The 15,927-nt window shown below is 42.2% G+C and overlaps 1 protein-coding gene and 1 long non-coding RNA gene across 2 annotated transcripts; both read left to right on the forward strand.

The window, feature by feature from the left end:
• Positions 1 to 4,554: 4,554 nt before the first annotated feature.
• On the forward strand, positions 4,555 to 15,899 carry LOC115186240 (transcription factor Sp4; the record flags this gene model as incomplete). Its single annotated transcript, XM_029745910.1, is given in 10 exon segments — positions 4,555 to 5,094; positions 5,471 to 5,541; positions 7,355 to 7,432; positions 9,969 to 10,262; positions 10,463 to 10,719; positions 12,351 to 12,867; positions 12,995 to 13,069; positions 15,136 to 15,195; positions 15,310 to 15,390; positions 15,635 to 15,899. Coding segments are annotated over 10 exon segments (1,705 nt in total), but the record flags the coding sequence as incomplete, so codon positions are not given.
• On the forward strand, positions 11,832 to 12,323 carry LOC115186242 (uncharacterized). Its single transcript, XR_003875656.1, has 2 exons — positions 11,832 to 12,057; positions 12,089 to 12,323. It is a non-coding gene; the product is annotated as an uncharacterized LOC115186242 (long non-coding RNA).
• Positions 15,900 to 15,927: the final 28 nt, after the last annotated feature.

A 15,927-nucleotide genomic window follows, 5' to 3' on the forward strand; every position in this document is an offset into this window, starting at 1 on the left:
CATCCCCATCGGCAGACTCAGTAGCCTTGGTTTCTCAAATGATTGCCTCGACTGGTTCACCAACTACTTCTCTGATAGTGTGTAAAATCGGATGGCCTGTTGTCCGGGCCTCTGGTAATCTCTATGGGGGTGCCACAGGGTTCAATTCTTGGGCCAACTCTTTTCTCTGTATACATCAATGATATCGCTCTTGCTGCTGGTGAGTCTCTGATCCACCTCTACTCAGACGACACCATTCTGTATACTTCTGGCCCTTCTTTGGACACTGTGTTAACAACCCTCCAGACGAGCTTCAATGCCATACAACTCTCCTTCCGTGGCCTCCAACTGCTCTTAAATACAAGTAAAACTAAATGCATGCTCTTCAACAGATCGCTGCCCGCACCTGCCCGCCCGTCCAGCATCACTACTCTGGACAGTTCTGACTTAGAATATGTGGACAACTACAAATACCTAGGTGTCTGGTTAGACTGTAAGCTCTACTTCCAGACTCACATCAAACATCTCCAATCCAAAGTTAAATCTAGAATTGGCTTCCTATTTCGCAACAAAGCATCCTTCACTCATGCTGCCAAACATACCCTCGTAAAACTGACCATCCTACCGATCCTCGACTTCGGCGATGTCATTTACAAAATAGCCTCCAATACCCTACTCAATAAACTGGATGCAGTCTATCACAGTGCCATCCGTTTTGTCACCAAAGCCCCATATACTACCCACCACTGCGACCTGTAGGCTCCCGTTGGCTGGCCCTCGCTTCATACCCGTCTCCAAACCCACTGGCTCCAGGTCATCTACAAGACCCTGCTAGGTAAAGTCCCCCCTTATCTCCGCTCACTGGTCACCATAGCAGCACCCACCTGTAGCACGCGCTCCAGAAGGTATATCTCTCTGGTCACCCCCAAAGCCAATTCCTACTTTTGCCGTCTCTCCTTCCAGTTCTCTGCTGCCAATGACTGGAACGAACTACAAAAATCTCTGAAACTCGAAACACTTATCTCCCTCACTAGCTTTAAGCACCAGCTGTCAGAGCAGCTCACAGATCACTGCACCTGTACATAGCCCATCTATAATTTAGCCCAAACAACTACCTCTTCCCCTACTGTATTTATTTATTTATTTATTTGCTCCTTTGCACCCCATTATTTATATTTCTACTTTGCACTTTCTTCCACTACAAATCTACCATTCCAGTGTTTTACTTGCTATATTGTATTTACTTTGCCACCATGGCCTTTTTTTTGCCTTTACCTCCCTTATCTCACCTCATTTGCTCACATTGTATATAGACTTATTTTTCTACTGTATTATTGACTGTAAGTTTGTTTTACTCCATGTGTAACTCTGTGTTGTTGTATGTGTCGAACTGCTTTGCTTTATCTTGAGGTCGCAATTGTAAATGAGAACTTGTTCTCAACTTGCCTACCTGGTTAAATAAAGGTGAAATAAAAATAAATAAATAAATAAATTGAAAGCAAGTCTAAGAAGCGGTAGATCTGTTCTATGTGCGCTATTTCTATGCTTCCCTTAAAGGATAGCTTTTGGGTGGAGTTATCTTTTGGTATTTGTTTCGTTAATCCATTGTTGATATAGTGCCAAGATGTTTTGCATGTCATCAATCAAGTTTTCAAGATGTATAACATAGAAATACAGCCGGTTTGATGCATTTTGCATCATATGAAAATGTATTTTGAAAGTGATACAGTATATTTTGAAAACTTGATTGCTGACATGCAAAACATGTTGAGATTATATAAACAATGGACTAATGAAACAAATAACAAATAATTGTTTTGGGTGGAATTTTTCAGAAAGTTTTGTTTTTTTGCGTCTTACATTCAGTTTTGTACACTAGCTTCAAACAGCTGAAAATATAATATTTTTGGTTATGGAAAATATTTCACAGCGGTTTAGATGGTACAATGATTTTCTACACTATATTTGCTTCTTTAGTCACATAAACCGAAAATAGGCAACGCAACCAGGAAATGGCAGAGCGGTTTCTGCATAGTGCACCTTTAAATGGCTGTGGTAGCAATTTGGGGTTTATAGATGTAATCCTTAATGGCTGTGGTAGCAATTTGGGTTTATAGATGTAATCCTTAATGGCTGTGGTAGCAGTTTGGGTTTATAGATGTAATCCTTAATGGCTGTGGTAGCAGTTTGGGGTTTATAGATGTAATCCTTAATGGCTGTGGTAGCAGTTTGGGGTTTATAGATGTAATCCTTAATGGCTGTGGTAGCAATTTGGGTTTATAGATGTAATCCTTAATGGCTGTGGTAGCAGTTTAGGGTTTATAGATGTAATCCTTAATGGCTGTGGTAGCAGTTTGGGTTTATAGATGTAATCCTTAATGGCTGTGGTAGCAGTTTGGGGTTTATAGATGTAATCCTTAATGGCTGTGGTAGCAGTTTGGGTTTATAGATGTAATCCTTAATGGCTGTGGTAGCAGTTTGGGTTTATAGATGTAATCCTTAATGGCTGTGGTAGCAGTTTGGGTTTATAGATGTAATCTTTAATGGCTGTGGTAGCAGTTTGGGTTTATAGATGTAATCCTTAATGGCTGTGGTAGCAGTTTGGGTTTATAGATGTAATCTTTAATGGCTGTGGTAGCAGTTTAGCGTTTATAGATGTAATCCTTAATGGCTGTGGTAGCAGTTTGGGTTTATAGATGTAATCCTTAATGGCTGTGGTAGCAGTTTAGGGTTTATAGATGTAATCCTTAATGGCTGTGGTAGCAGTTTGGGTTTTATAGATGTAATCTTTAATGGCTGTGGTAGAAGTTTGGGTTTATAGATGTAATCCTTAATGGCTGTGGTAGCAGTTTGGGTTTATATATGTAATCCTTAATGGCTGTGGTAGCAGTTTGGGTTTATAGATGTAATCCTAAATGGCTGTGGTAGCAGTTTGGGTTTATAGATGTAATCCTTAATGGCTGTGGTAGCAGTTTGGAGTTTATAGATGTAATCCTTAATGGCTGTGGTAGTAGTTTGGGTTTATAGATGTAATCCTTAATGGCTGTGGTAGCAGTTTGGGTTTATAGATGTAATCCTTAATGGCTGTGGTAGCAGTTTAGGGTTTATAGATGTAATCCTTAATGGCTGTGGTAGCAGTTTGGGTTTATAGATGTAATCCTTAATGGCTGTGGTAGCAGTTTAGGGTTTATAGATGTAATCCTTAATGGCTGTGGTAGCAGTTTGGGTTTTATAGATGTAATCTTTAATGGCTGTGGTAGAAGTTTGGGTTTATAGATGTAATCCTTAATGGCTGTGGTAGCAGTTTGGGTTTATATATGTAATCCTTAATGGCTGTGGTAGCAGTTTGGGTTTATAGATGTAATCCTAAATGGCTGTGGTAGCAGTTTGGGGTTTATAGATGTAATCCTTAATGGCTGTGGTAGCAGTTTGGGTTTATAGATGTAATCCTTAATGGCTGTGGTAGCAGTTTGGGTTTATAGATGTAATCCTTAATGGCTGTGGTAGCAGTTTGGGGTTTGTATAGATGGATAGATGTAATCCTTAATGGCTCGTGGTAATGACTGGAGCGGAATCAGGGGATTATCAAACGCATGGTTTCCAGGTGAGGGAGAAAGACATCCTTATGATAGAGAGGGAGAGGGAGACAGAGACTGGCCCTTCTAAACTGAGGTGGATACTGAGCTGCACTTCCTAACCTGCCATATTTATGACCATATTAGAGATACATATTTCCCTCAGATTATAAAGACCCACAAAGAATTTGAAAACAAATCAAATTTTAATAAACAAGTCCAATATCTATTGGATGAAATACCAGTGTGCCATCGCAGCAGCAAGATGTGTGACCTGTTGCCACAAGATGTGTGATCTTTTGCCACAAGAAAAGGGCAACCAGTGAAGAACAAACATCACTGTAAATACAACCCATATTTATGTTGATTTCCCCTTTTAGCTATTCACACATCCTTATACCACAGTACGTAGCCATAATATGACATTTGAAAAATGTATATTCCTTTGAAACTTTTGTGTAATGTTTAGTGTTAATTTTTTATTGTTTATTTCACTTTTGTTTATCTATTTCACTTTGTCTGGAAATGTAAACACGTTTCCCATGCCAGTAAAGCCCTTGGAATTCAATTGAGAAGCTCTTGTAAAAAAAATGAGAGAACGAAATAACCTGCAACAGACCAACGCTGCTGGTCCCACTAGATAGCACAGTCACAAATTACAAATGGGCTATATTGTAAAAATGTATTAAAATGAAAATGTGCTTTTGGGTCTTACGGTTAGGGTTAGTCATACGGTTAGCGGTGTGGTTAGAGTTAGGTTTAAAGTCTGACTTTAAGAAGAACAATTTCAGATATAGGCGGGGTTTATGACTGTGTGACTGTGTTAACTAGTGACGATCCAACCCAGCTGACCGCAAAGCAGACTGGGAGATGGAGTTCCCGCCGCCATAAGACATTTTGAAGGCGAGGCTTCGCCAAATACAACTCCCATCTCAACCCTCGCAGACCGAGTAATGCCATCCAATCTGAATATGTGGGAGGAGCACACCGCCCACAAAAAGCCACAGATATCTATCTGTCTCCAGATGCAATTATACAGTGCAACTATAAAGAATGGAGATAAAATAGTGCATTTATAAAGGGTGTTTTTGCATGAAGATCGTTGGAAAGGCTTGTTCTAGGCTACCTAGCGACAGAAAGAGAGGCGAGAGAGAGAGGGGTGTTGGGTAAATGAAAGTGGGTGGGCCTACCGCGAATACACACTTACCAACTTCGATCAGGATACATTTATGCAAACACTTGATTTTTTTCTCCCGTTAATAGAATTTACGCGCGACGGTCGTTAAAGTGTGTTTTCGGTTGGTTTTGAGGGGCTTCGGGCGCGGACAACGGACTCTTCCCCGTTATAACGGGAGGTTTGATTGTTGCTCGAGCTTGGTACCGCCCTTCCTGGCCGGTGGGTGGTTTCGGTGCTAACCGGAGCGACGCCACAGCCCCAGCGCGAGCCATTCGCGGAGAAAATAGGCCGTCCTTCCCCGGTGCTTCAGCCGGCCTTTCTCCGGTAGCCTCTCCTCTCCGGTTTACGAATGCGTTATGAGTGGTAGGTACCCTCCCCCTCTCTTGTCCGTCTCCACCCTCTCTTTCTGCGCACGTAGCCTACCTGATATCCAGAATAGCCCTTTGAGGAAGTAGCGTTATCCTAAATAAGAGACAATAGCCTACATGTTTCCATAACTGATCTGTTTCATTGTAATACAGTCTCTAATGAGGTTCCGATCACTGCATATGCCTTTAGGACCAGGAGTTGGACCATATGGTTTAACTACACTGTTATAAAACCACGTGCAGGGAAATAACGGCATAGTATATTCCTTCACTCACAGTGTTATTGATAAAGATGATCGCTAATCACTCAGTCCTGGAGTGATAGTCTTTTTGATTGTTGATCAAGTATTGTCTGATTTGATGGTTCTCAGATCAGAAGACTGAAGTGTGGGGATCAGAAGAAGGGAAACCAGGCAAGAAAGGCAAACGTTCTGGATCACAGGTAGACTGGACCCCAGACACATACAAAACACTTCCGGGTTCTGTATAGAGGCCAAGTTCAGAGGATTGCACAATGTCTTTCAACGCCAATAATGGACTTGTGTCTTTGCCTCAATGTCTATGAGATATGCATATTACTGTATAAGAGTGAATATGTATTTAATATTTTTTCAGAGCATTTCCATAGCATGTGTTCTGACAGGGTTTGACTCTAGTGTTGATGTAGACTTCTGTAGCTTCTGTAAAAAAATAAATAACACTAGCTGTCTCTACAGACAGATTTCTAGGTGTGCTGTGCATGTGTGTGACATTAAATATTTGCCCACGACCTAGTTCCATTTCTCTGTGAGAGGGCGGAGAGAGAGAGGGAGGCTTCTCTTCCGCTGCTCTGAGAACAGAAATGTGGCTCTCACACCCACACATTCACTTCCTGTAATACTACCCACTTCTATTGCCTATTGCTCTCTACTGTCTCTCTCTCTCTGTCTCTTCCTGTAATACTACCCACTTCTATTGCCTATTGCTCTCTACTGTCTCTCTCTCTGTCTCTTCCTGTAATACTACCCACTTCTATTGCCTATTGCTCTCTACTGTCTCTCTCTCTGTCTCTTCTCTCTCTCTCTCTGTCTCTTCTCTCTCTCTCACTCTCTTCCTGTAATACTACCCACTTCTATTGCCTATTGCTCTCTACTGTCTCTCTCTCTGTCTCTTCCTGTAATACTACCCACTTCTATTGCCTATTGCTCTCTACTGTCTCTCTCTCTGTCTCTTCCTGTAATACTACCCACATCTATTGCCTATTGCTCTCTACTGTCTCTCTCTCTCTGTCTCTTCCTGTAACACTTCTATTGCCTATTGCTCTCTACTGTCTCTTCTCTCTCTCTCTGTCTCTCTCAATTCAATTTAAGGGCTTTATTGGCATGGGAAACATATGTTTACATTGCCAAAGCAAGTGAAATAGATGATAAACAAGTGTTTGTTCTTCACTTGTTGACCTTTTCTTGTGGCAACAGGTCACAAATCTTGCTGCTGTGATGGAACACTGTGGTATTTCACCCAATAGATATGGGAGTTTATCAAAATTTGATTTGTTTTTTTATTTCTTTGTGGGTCTGTGTAATCTGAGGGAAATATGTGTCTCTATGGTCATACATTTGGCAGGAGGTTAGGAAGTGTAGCTCAGTTTCCACCTCATTTTGTGCTTAGTGTGCACATAGCCTGTCTTCTCTTGAGAGCCAGGTCTGCCTACGACGGCCTTTCTCAATAGCAAGGCTATGCTCACTGAGTCTGTACATAGTCAAAGATTTCCTTAAATTTGGGTCAGTCACAGTGGTCAGGTATTCTGCCACTGTGTACTCTCTGGTTAGGGCCAAATAGCATTCTAGTTTGCTCTGTTATTTTTGTTAATTCTTTCCAATATGTCAAGTAATTATCTTTTTGTTTTCTCATGATTTGGTTGGGTCTAATTGTGTTGCTGTCCTGGGGCTCTGTGGGGTCTGTTTGTGTTTGTGAACAGAGCCCCAGGACCAGCTTGCTTAGGGGACTCTTCTCCAGGTTCATCTCTCTGTAGGTGATGGCTTTGTTATGGAAGGTTTGGGAATCGCTTCCTTTTAGGTCTTTGTAGAATTTTACACCTATTTTCTGGATGTTGATCTCTCTCTCTCTCTCTCTCTCTCTCTCTCTCTCTCTCTCTCTCTCTCTCTCTCTCTGTCTCTGTCTCTGTCTGTCTGTCTGTCAATCTTTGTTTGTATGTTCTCTGTGTATGAATGTGCGTTCTATTTTTTAATTCTTCCTTGTGTGTGTGATCTCCCTAGGATTCCCAGACGTCTCCCCTAGCCCTGCTGGCTGCAACCTGCAGTAAGATAGGAGTTCAGGGAGGAGTGGAGGGACAGGTGGTTAAATGCATGATATTAATATTTGTATTGTATATGTACAGTGTTCCACATTTTGTTGTGTTACAGCCTCACTTCAAAATGCATTTAATTGATTTGTTTTCTCACCCAATCTACACACAAAACCCCATAATGACAAAGTGAAAACATGTTTTTAGAAATGTTTGCAAATGTATAGAAAATGAAATACAGAAATATCTCATTTACACTCCTGAGTCAATACATGTTAGAATCACCTTTGGCAGCGATTACAGCTGTGAGTCTTTCTGGGTTAGTCTCTAAGAGTGATTACAGCTGTGAGTCTTTCTGGGTTAGTCTCTAAGAATGATTACATCTGTGAGTCTTTCTGGGTAAGTCTCTAAGAGTGATTACAGCTGTGAGTCTTTCTGGGTAAGTCTCTAAGAGTGATTACAGCTGTGAGTCTTTCTGGGTAAGTCTCTAAGAGTGATTACAGCTGTGAGTCTTTCTGGGTAAGTCTCTAAGAGTGATTACAGCTGTGAGTCTTTCTGGGTAAGTCTATAAGAGTGATTACAGCTGTGAGTCTTTCTGGGTAAGTCTCTAAGAGTGATTACAGCTGTGAGTCTTTCTGGGTAAGTCTCTAAGAGTGATTACAGCTGTGAGTCTTTCTGGGTAAGTCTCTAAGAGTGATTACAGCTGTGAGTCTTTCTGGGTAAGTCTCTAAGAGCTTTGCACACCTGGTGTGGGCAATATTTGTCCATTATTCTTCAAACCTTTATTCAGGCTCTGTCAAATGCGGTGTTGATCATTGCTAGACAACCATTTTCAGGTCTTGCCATATATTTTCAGCAGATTTAAGTCAAAACTGTAACTCGGCCACTCAGGAACATTCACTGTCTTCTTGGTAAGCAACTCCAGTGTAGATTTGTCCATGTGTTGTAGGTTATTGTCCTGCTGAAAGGTGAATTCATCTCCCAGTGTCTGGTGGAAAGCAGACTGAACCAGGTTTTCCTCTAGGATTTGTCCTGTGCATATCTCCATTATATTAATTTCTTTATCCTGAAAAACTCCCCAGTCCTTAATGATTACAAGCATACCCATAACATGATGCAGGCACCAGTATGCTTGAAAATATGGAGAGTAGTACTCAGTAATGTGTGTGTTGGATTTGCTCCAAACAAAACACTTTGTATTCAGGACAAAAAGTGATTTGCTTTGTCACATTGTTTGCAGTATTTCTTTAGTGCCTTGTTGCAAACAGGATGCATGTTTTGAAATATTTGTGCTCTGTACAGGTTTCCTTCTTCACTCTGTCAATTAGGTTAGTATTGTGGAGTAACTATAATGTTGTTTATCCATCCTCAGTTTTCTATCTCAGCCATTAAACTCTGTAACTGTTATAAAGTCACCTTTGGCCTCATGGTGAAATCCCTGAGCAGTTTCCTCCCTGTCCTGCAACTGAGTTAGGAAGGACGCCTGTATCTTTGTAGTGACTGGGTGTATTGATACACCATCCAGAGCTTAATTAATAACTTCACTATGCTCAAAGGGATATTCAATGTCTGCTTCTTAAATGTTTACCCATCTAGCAATAGGTGCCCTTCTTTGTGAAACATTAGAAAACCTCCCTGGTCTTTGTGGTTGAATCATTGCTTCGACTGAGGGACCTTACAGATAACTGTGTGGGTTACAGAGATGAGGTAGTCATTCAACAATCACGTTAAACACTGTTATTGCACACAGAGTGAGTCCATGCAACTAATTATGTGACTTGTTAAGCACATTTTTACTCCTGAACTTATTTAGGCTTGTCATAACAAAGGAGTTGAATACTTATTGACTCAAGAAATGTACGATGTTTTATGAATTTGTAAACATTTTGAAAAACAATTCCACGTTGACATTATGGGATATTGTGACAAAAATCTTAATTGAATCCATTTTGAATTCAGGCTGTAACACAACAAAATGTGGAATAAGTCAAGTGGTGTGAATACTTCCTAAAAGCTCTGTAAATGTTTGGTTTCTCCTATAACTGTACTTGTTGCTGTTGTACTTGTTGTTGGCAATGTAAGTTCTGTAATAATAATAATAATAATAATAATAATAATAATAATAATAAGCTATAAAGGCTCTTACATGCTAACAAGTTACACAGCATTATACCTGCAGACTTTCAGTAAAGTGTCACTGTGTTGAATGGGCTTCCGGCTGCAGGGTGGCCAGATACGTCTAAACCTGGGAATCAGACTTAACTTCCTACTTCACCTCGGCTGCAGGGTGGCCAGATACGTCTAAACCTGGGAATCAGACTTAACTTCCTACTTCACCTCGGCTGCAGGGTGGCCAGATACGTCTAAACCTGGGAATCAGACTTAACTTCCTACTTCACCTCGGCTGCAGGGTGGCCAGATACGTCTAAACCTGGGAATCAGACTTAACTTCCTACTTCACCTCGGCTGCAGGGTGGCCAGATACGTCTAAACCTGGGAATCAGCCTTAACTTCCTACTTTAGTACGTTTGTTCAATGATGTTTCCTTATTCTTTTATTTATTGTTTATGTGTGTTTATTTGCAGGTGCAGGGTGGGCAGTTCCAGGGTCATATAGTTGTAGACGCAGCGGGTAATCAGACTCTGGTTCAGCAGCAGTTAGAACTGGTTCCTACCCAGTTCACTGGAAACGGCTGGCAGATCATCACTACCGCTCCCCAAATGGCCAAGGACACTGCCAATCAACCCGTCGCCGTGACGCTGGCCACCACTTCAGCCAATGACAGTGCTCCGGCAGGCCGTAAGATGAAGGCTGCGGGCGGGACTAACACCGTAGCAGCCAATCAGCAGGTGCAGCAGCAGCAGTTCCAGATCATCCAGGTGTGCGTGTGTGTGCGTGTGTGAGTGTATAGAAGGGAATGTTGTCTGACTGGGAATTCTGGTCCTATAACTTCTAATAGTCTTTTTCTTAGACGTGTGGTGGATTACTAGGCGTTGTACTATATCTGTGTTAGTGTTCAGAACATGCCTGCCTAATGCCACTGTTTTTATGTAATGTTAATGTTTTGGTCTCTGTCCAGGTGCAAAACATGCCGTCGTCGGGGGGTGGGGTCCAATACCAGGTGATCCCCCACCTGCAGACGGCCGACGGCCAACAGATCCACATCAGCCCCCAGACTGCATCCCTGGGGGGCCAACAGATCCACATCAGCCCCCAGACTGCATCCCTGGGGGGCCAACAGATCCACATCAGCCCCCAGACTGCATCCCTGGGGGGCCAACAGATCCACATCAGCCCCCAGACTGCATCCCTGGGCGGGCAGCACATTCACATCAGGTGGGTGGCAGCTGGTCTAGTGCAGTGGTTCTCAAAACTCTCCTCAGGGACCCCCAGATGTTTCACATGTATGTTGTAGCCCTGAACTAACTCAACCGATTCACCTGGTCAACTCACCTGATTCACCTGGTCAACTCACCTGATTCACCTGGTCAACTCACCTGATTCACCTGGTCAACTCACCTGATTCACCTAGTCAAGGGCTTGATGATTAGTTGACCCGTTTAATCAGGTGAGCTAGCTGTGGAATAGTTAAAATACATGGAACGGCGAGGAGAGGTTTGAAAAGCCCTGGTCTAGAGGTTATAGAGAGGTGGTCTAGAGGTTAGAGAGGTAGTAGACAGGTGGTCTAGAGGTTAGACAGGTGGTCTAGAGGTTAGACAGGTGGTCTAAAGGTTAGACAGGTGGTAGACAGGTGGTCTAGAGGTTAGACAGGTGGTCTAGAGGTTAGAGAGGTGGTCTAGAGGTTAGAGAGGTGGTCTAGAGGTTAGACAGGTGGTCTAGAGGTTAGACAGGTGGTCTAAAGGTTAGACAGGTGGTAGACAGGTGGTCTAGAGGGTAGACAGGTGGTCTAGAGGTTAGAGAGGTGGTAGACAGGTGGTCTAGAGGTTAGACAGGTGGTAGACAGGTGGTCTAGAGGTTAGAGAGGTGGTAGACAGGTGGTATAGAGGTTAGAGAGGTGGTAGACAGGTGGTATAGAGGTTAGACAGGTGGTCTAGAGGTTAGAGAGGTGGTAGACAGGTGGTCTAGAGGTTAGGTGGTCTAGAGGTTAGACAGGTGGTCTATAGGTTAGACAGGTGGTCTAGAGGTTAGACAGGTGGTCCAGAGGTTAGAGAGGTGGTAGACAGGTGGTCTAGAGGTTAGACAGGTGGTCTAGAGGTTAGAGAGGTGGTAGACAGGTGGTCTAGAGGTTAGAGAGGTGGTAGACAGGTGGTCTAGAGGTTAGAGAGGTGGTCTAGAGGTTAGACAGGTGGTCTAGAGGTTAGACAGGTGGTCTAGAGGTTAGACAGGTGGTCTAGAGGTTAGACAGGTGGTAGAGAGGTGGTTTAGAGGTTAGACAGGTGGTCTAGTGGTTAGACAGGTGGTAGAGAGGTGGTCTAGAGGTTAGACAGGTGGTCTAGAGGTTAGAGAGGTGGTAGACAGGTGGTCTAGAGGTTAGACAGGTGGTCTAGAGGTTAGAGAGGTGGTCTAGAAGTTAGACAGGTGGTAGACAGGTGGTCTAGTGGTTAGACAGGTGGTAGACAGGTGGTCTAGAGGTTAGACAGGTGGTAGACAGGTGGTCTAGAGGTTAGACAGGTGGTCTAGAAGTTAGACAGGTGGTAGACAGGTGGTCTAGAGGTTAGACAGGTGGTAGACAGGTGGTCTAGAGGTTAGAGAGGTGGTAGACAGGTGGTCTAGAGGTTAGGTGGTCTAGAGGGTAGACAGGTGGTCTAGAGGGTAGACAGGTGGTCTAGAGGGTAGACAGGTGGTCTAGAGGGTAGACAGGTGGTAGACAGGTGGTCTAGAGGTTAGACAGGTGGTAGACAGGTGGTCTAGAGGTTAGACAGGTGGTCTAGAGGTTAGACAGGCGCTTTGGGCCATAAAAAAACTTTTTTAGATGGAAACAGATAAAGTTATTCTATTCTATTCAGTCCGGCCCAGGGGGGTCTACCAGAGCAGGTCCAGCTGATCCAGACCCAGAACCAATCCCAGACCCAGGCAATCCTACAGCCAGCCAATCAGCAAGCCATCCTCACAAGTTCAGCCAATCAGACGTTGCAGCTTCGTTCCGCCCAGTCCTTCCCGTTGCAGATGCAGACCTTACAGGGCTCCCAGACCCAGGTCATGACTACAGTACCCATAAACATCGGCGGTATGACCCTCGCCCTTCCGGTCATGAATAATTTAGCAGGGAGCGGAGCCGTGCAGCTTGTCCAATCAGCCGATGGCAGCTTTACCGTAGCTAACGGCAACCAGCTTGTGACGACAACTGCAGCGGCGGTGTCTGGGGCAGTTACTGTTACCGGGTCGTCTGGTGGTACCATAACAACTGTTGCCGGGGGGGATGGAGCGTCGACAGACGGAACACAGCTGAGTTCTGTAGCCGGGTCGGACGGAGGTACGGAGAGAGACACACAGAACCAACCGAGCGACCAGGATTCTCAGATGGTATGTGTGTGTGTGTTTGTGTGACTAAACATCTGTGATGTGAAGGGATTTATTGATTGATTGTTTGGTTGATTAATGAATGTATTGATTGGCTGATTAGTTGTTTGGTTGGTTGGTTGATTGACAGGTCCAGAGTCAGGCCAACGGACTGCAGGGCCAATCAGATCCTCCAGGGACCATCCAGCAGGTCATCGTGGGACAGGTGGGTCCTACTCCTCTTATTTGACCTTTAACCTTCTCCTCTACTCTCCTCTCCTCTCCTATATTCTACTCTACTCTACTATATTCTACTCTACTCTACTATATTCTACTCTACTATATTCTACTCTACTCTACTATATTCTACTCTACTCTACTCTACTATATTCTACTCTACTATATTCTACTATACTCTACTCTACTCTACTATATTCTACTCTACTCTACTCTACTATATTCTACTCTACTCTACTATATTCTACTCTACTCTACTCTACTATATTCTACTCTACTCTACTATATTCTACTCTACTATATTCTACTCTACTCTACTATATTCTACTCTACTCTACTCTACTATATTCTACTCTATTCTACTCTACTCTACTATATTCTACTCTACTCTACTATATTCTACTCTATTCTACTCTACTATATTCTACTCTATTCTACTCTACTCTACTATATTCTACTCTACTCTACTATATTCTACTCTACTCTACTCTACTATATTCTACTCTATTCTATTCTACTCTACTATATTCTACTCTATTCTACTCTACTCTACTATATTCTACTCTACTCTACTATATTCTACTCTACTCTACTCTACTCTACTATATTCTACTCTATTCTACTCTACTCTACTATATTCTACTCTATTCTACTCTACTCTACTATATTCTACTCTATTCTACTCTACTATATTCTACTCTACTATATTCTACTCTACTCTACTATATTCTACTCTACTATATTCTACTCTACTCTACTCTACTATATTCTACTCTACTCTATTCTACTCTACTCTACTATATTCTACTCTACTCTACTCTACTATATTCTACTCTACTCTACTCTACTCTACTATATTCTACTCTACTCTACTCTACTATATTCTACTCTACTCTACTATATTCTACTCTACTCTACTATATTCTACTCTACTCTACTCTACTATATTCTACTCTACTCTACTATATTCTACTCTACTCTACTCTACTATATTCTACTCTACTCTACTATATTCTACTCTACTCTACTATATTCTACTCTACTCTACTATATTCTACTCTACTCTACTCTATTCTACTCTACTCTACTCTACTATATTCTACTCTACTCTATTCTACTCTACTCTACTATATTCTACTCTACTCTACTATATTCTACTCTACTCTACTCTACTATATTCTACTCTACTCTACTCTCTTCTACTCTACTCTACTCTACTATATTCTACTCTACTCTACTATATTCTACTCTACTCTATTCTACTCTACTCTACTCTACTATATTCTACTCTACTCTACTCTATTCTACACTACTCTCCTCTACTATATTCTACTCTACTCTACTATATTCTACTATATTCTACTCTACTATATTCTACTCTACTCTACTCTATTCTACTCTACTCTACTCTACTATATTCTACTCTATTCTACTCTACTCTATTCTACTATATTCTACTCTATTCTACTCTACTCTACTATATTCTACTCTATTCTACTCTACTCTACTCTATTTTACTATACTCTACTATATTCTACTCTACTCTATTCTACTATATTCTACTCTATTCTACTCTACTCTACTATATTCTACTCTATTCTACTCTACTCTACTATATTCTACTCTACTATATTCTACTCTATTCTACTATATTCTACTATATTCTACTCTATTCTACTCTACTCTACTATATTCTACTCTACTCTACTATATTCTACTCTACTATATTCTACTCTACTCTACTATATTCTACTCTACTCTACTCTACTATATTCTACTCTACTATATTCTACTCTATTCTACTATATTCTACTCTATTCTACTCTACTCTACTATATTCTACTCTATTCTACTCTACTCTACTCTACTATATTCTACTCTACTATATTCTACTCTATTCTACTATATTCTACTTTACTCTACTCTACTATATTCTACTCTACTCTACTCTACTCTACTCTACTCTACTCTACTCTACTCTACTCTATTCAAGTATGATATGGGATTATACTATAATAAATTATATTCTAAGTAGTTGTTATCATCATTGTCCAGATGGGTAACCAGTTGTTGCAGCAGATCCAGATCCAGCCACAGCAGATCACACAGAACCAGGTAATACACACACACACACACACACACACACACACACACACACACACACACACACACCACACACACACACAGTGAATCCGCAGAAAGTGTGTAAACTGTGTTTGTTTCTACCAGTTCCAGGGCCAGCAGATTCAAACCTTTCAGTTAGGACCAGGTGGGACCCTACAGCCCATACAAGCCTTCCAGAACCAACAGGTAACCAGCCAACTGCTCTCTCTTCTCTTTCCTTAACTACCTTTATCGTTTTTAGTTGCTTCATTCCCACTCCTTTGTACCTGGGGATTTGAGGGATATTTTGGGGCAGTAAATTACGGACGAGATAAATAAATCTGAAGGCTTATTTTTCTTCTATCGTCAATGATTGTAATGTTTGTTGTATTGATTTGAATTGAATGTCTGAATGATTGATATCCTATTTGTATTCATTGATTTCCTCCAGGTTCTGATCCGGACCCCAACCCTCTCTCCGTCGGGTCAGATCACATGGCAGACTCTGCAGCTCCCCGGGGGGATGTCTGTGCCCCAGCAGCTGACCCTGGCCCCTGTGGGCGGGGGGGGATTCATGCAGCTGGGGGGGGCTCCCCTGACGCTGAGCGCAGCCCAGATCAACCCTGGGTCGGGGGTGCAGACAGTCAGCATCGCCGGGCTGGGCACCACTGGAGTACAGATGCAGGGGTTACCCCTCACCATCACTGGACTACAGGGTAAAAAAAACAAAACACACACACACAC

The sequence above is a fragment of the Salmo trutta genome, unplaced genomic scaffold, assembly GCF_901001165.1.
Source record: "Salmo trutta unplaced genomic scaffold, fSalTru1.1, whole genome shotgun sequence".
NCBI lineage: Eukaryota > Metazoa > Chordata > Actinopteri > Salmoniformes > Salmonidae > Salmo > Salmo trutta.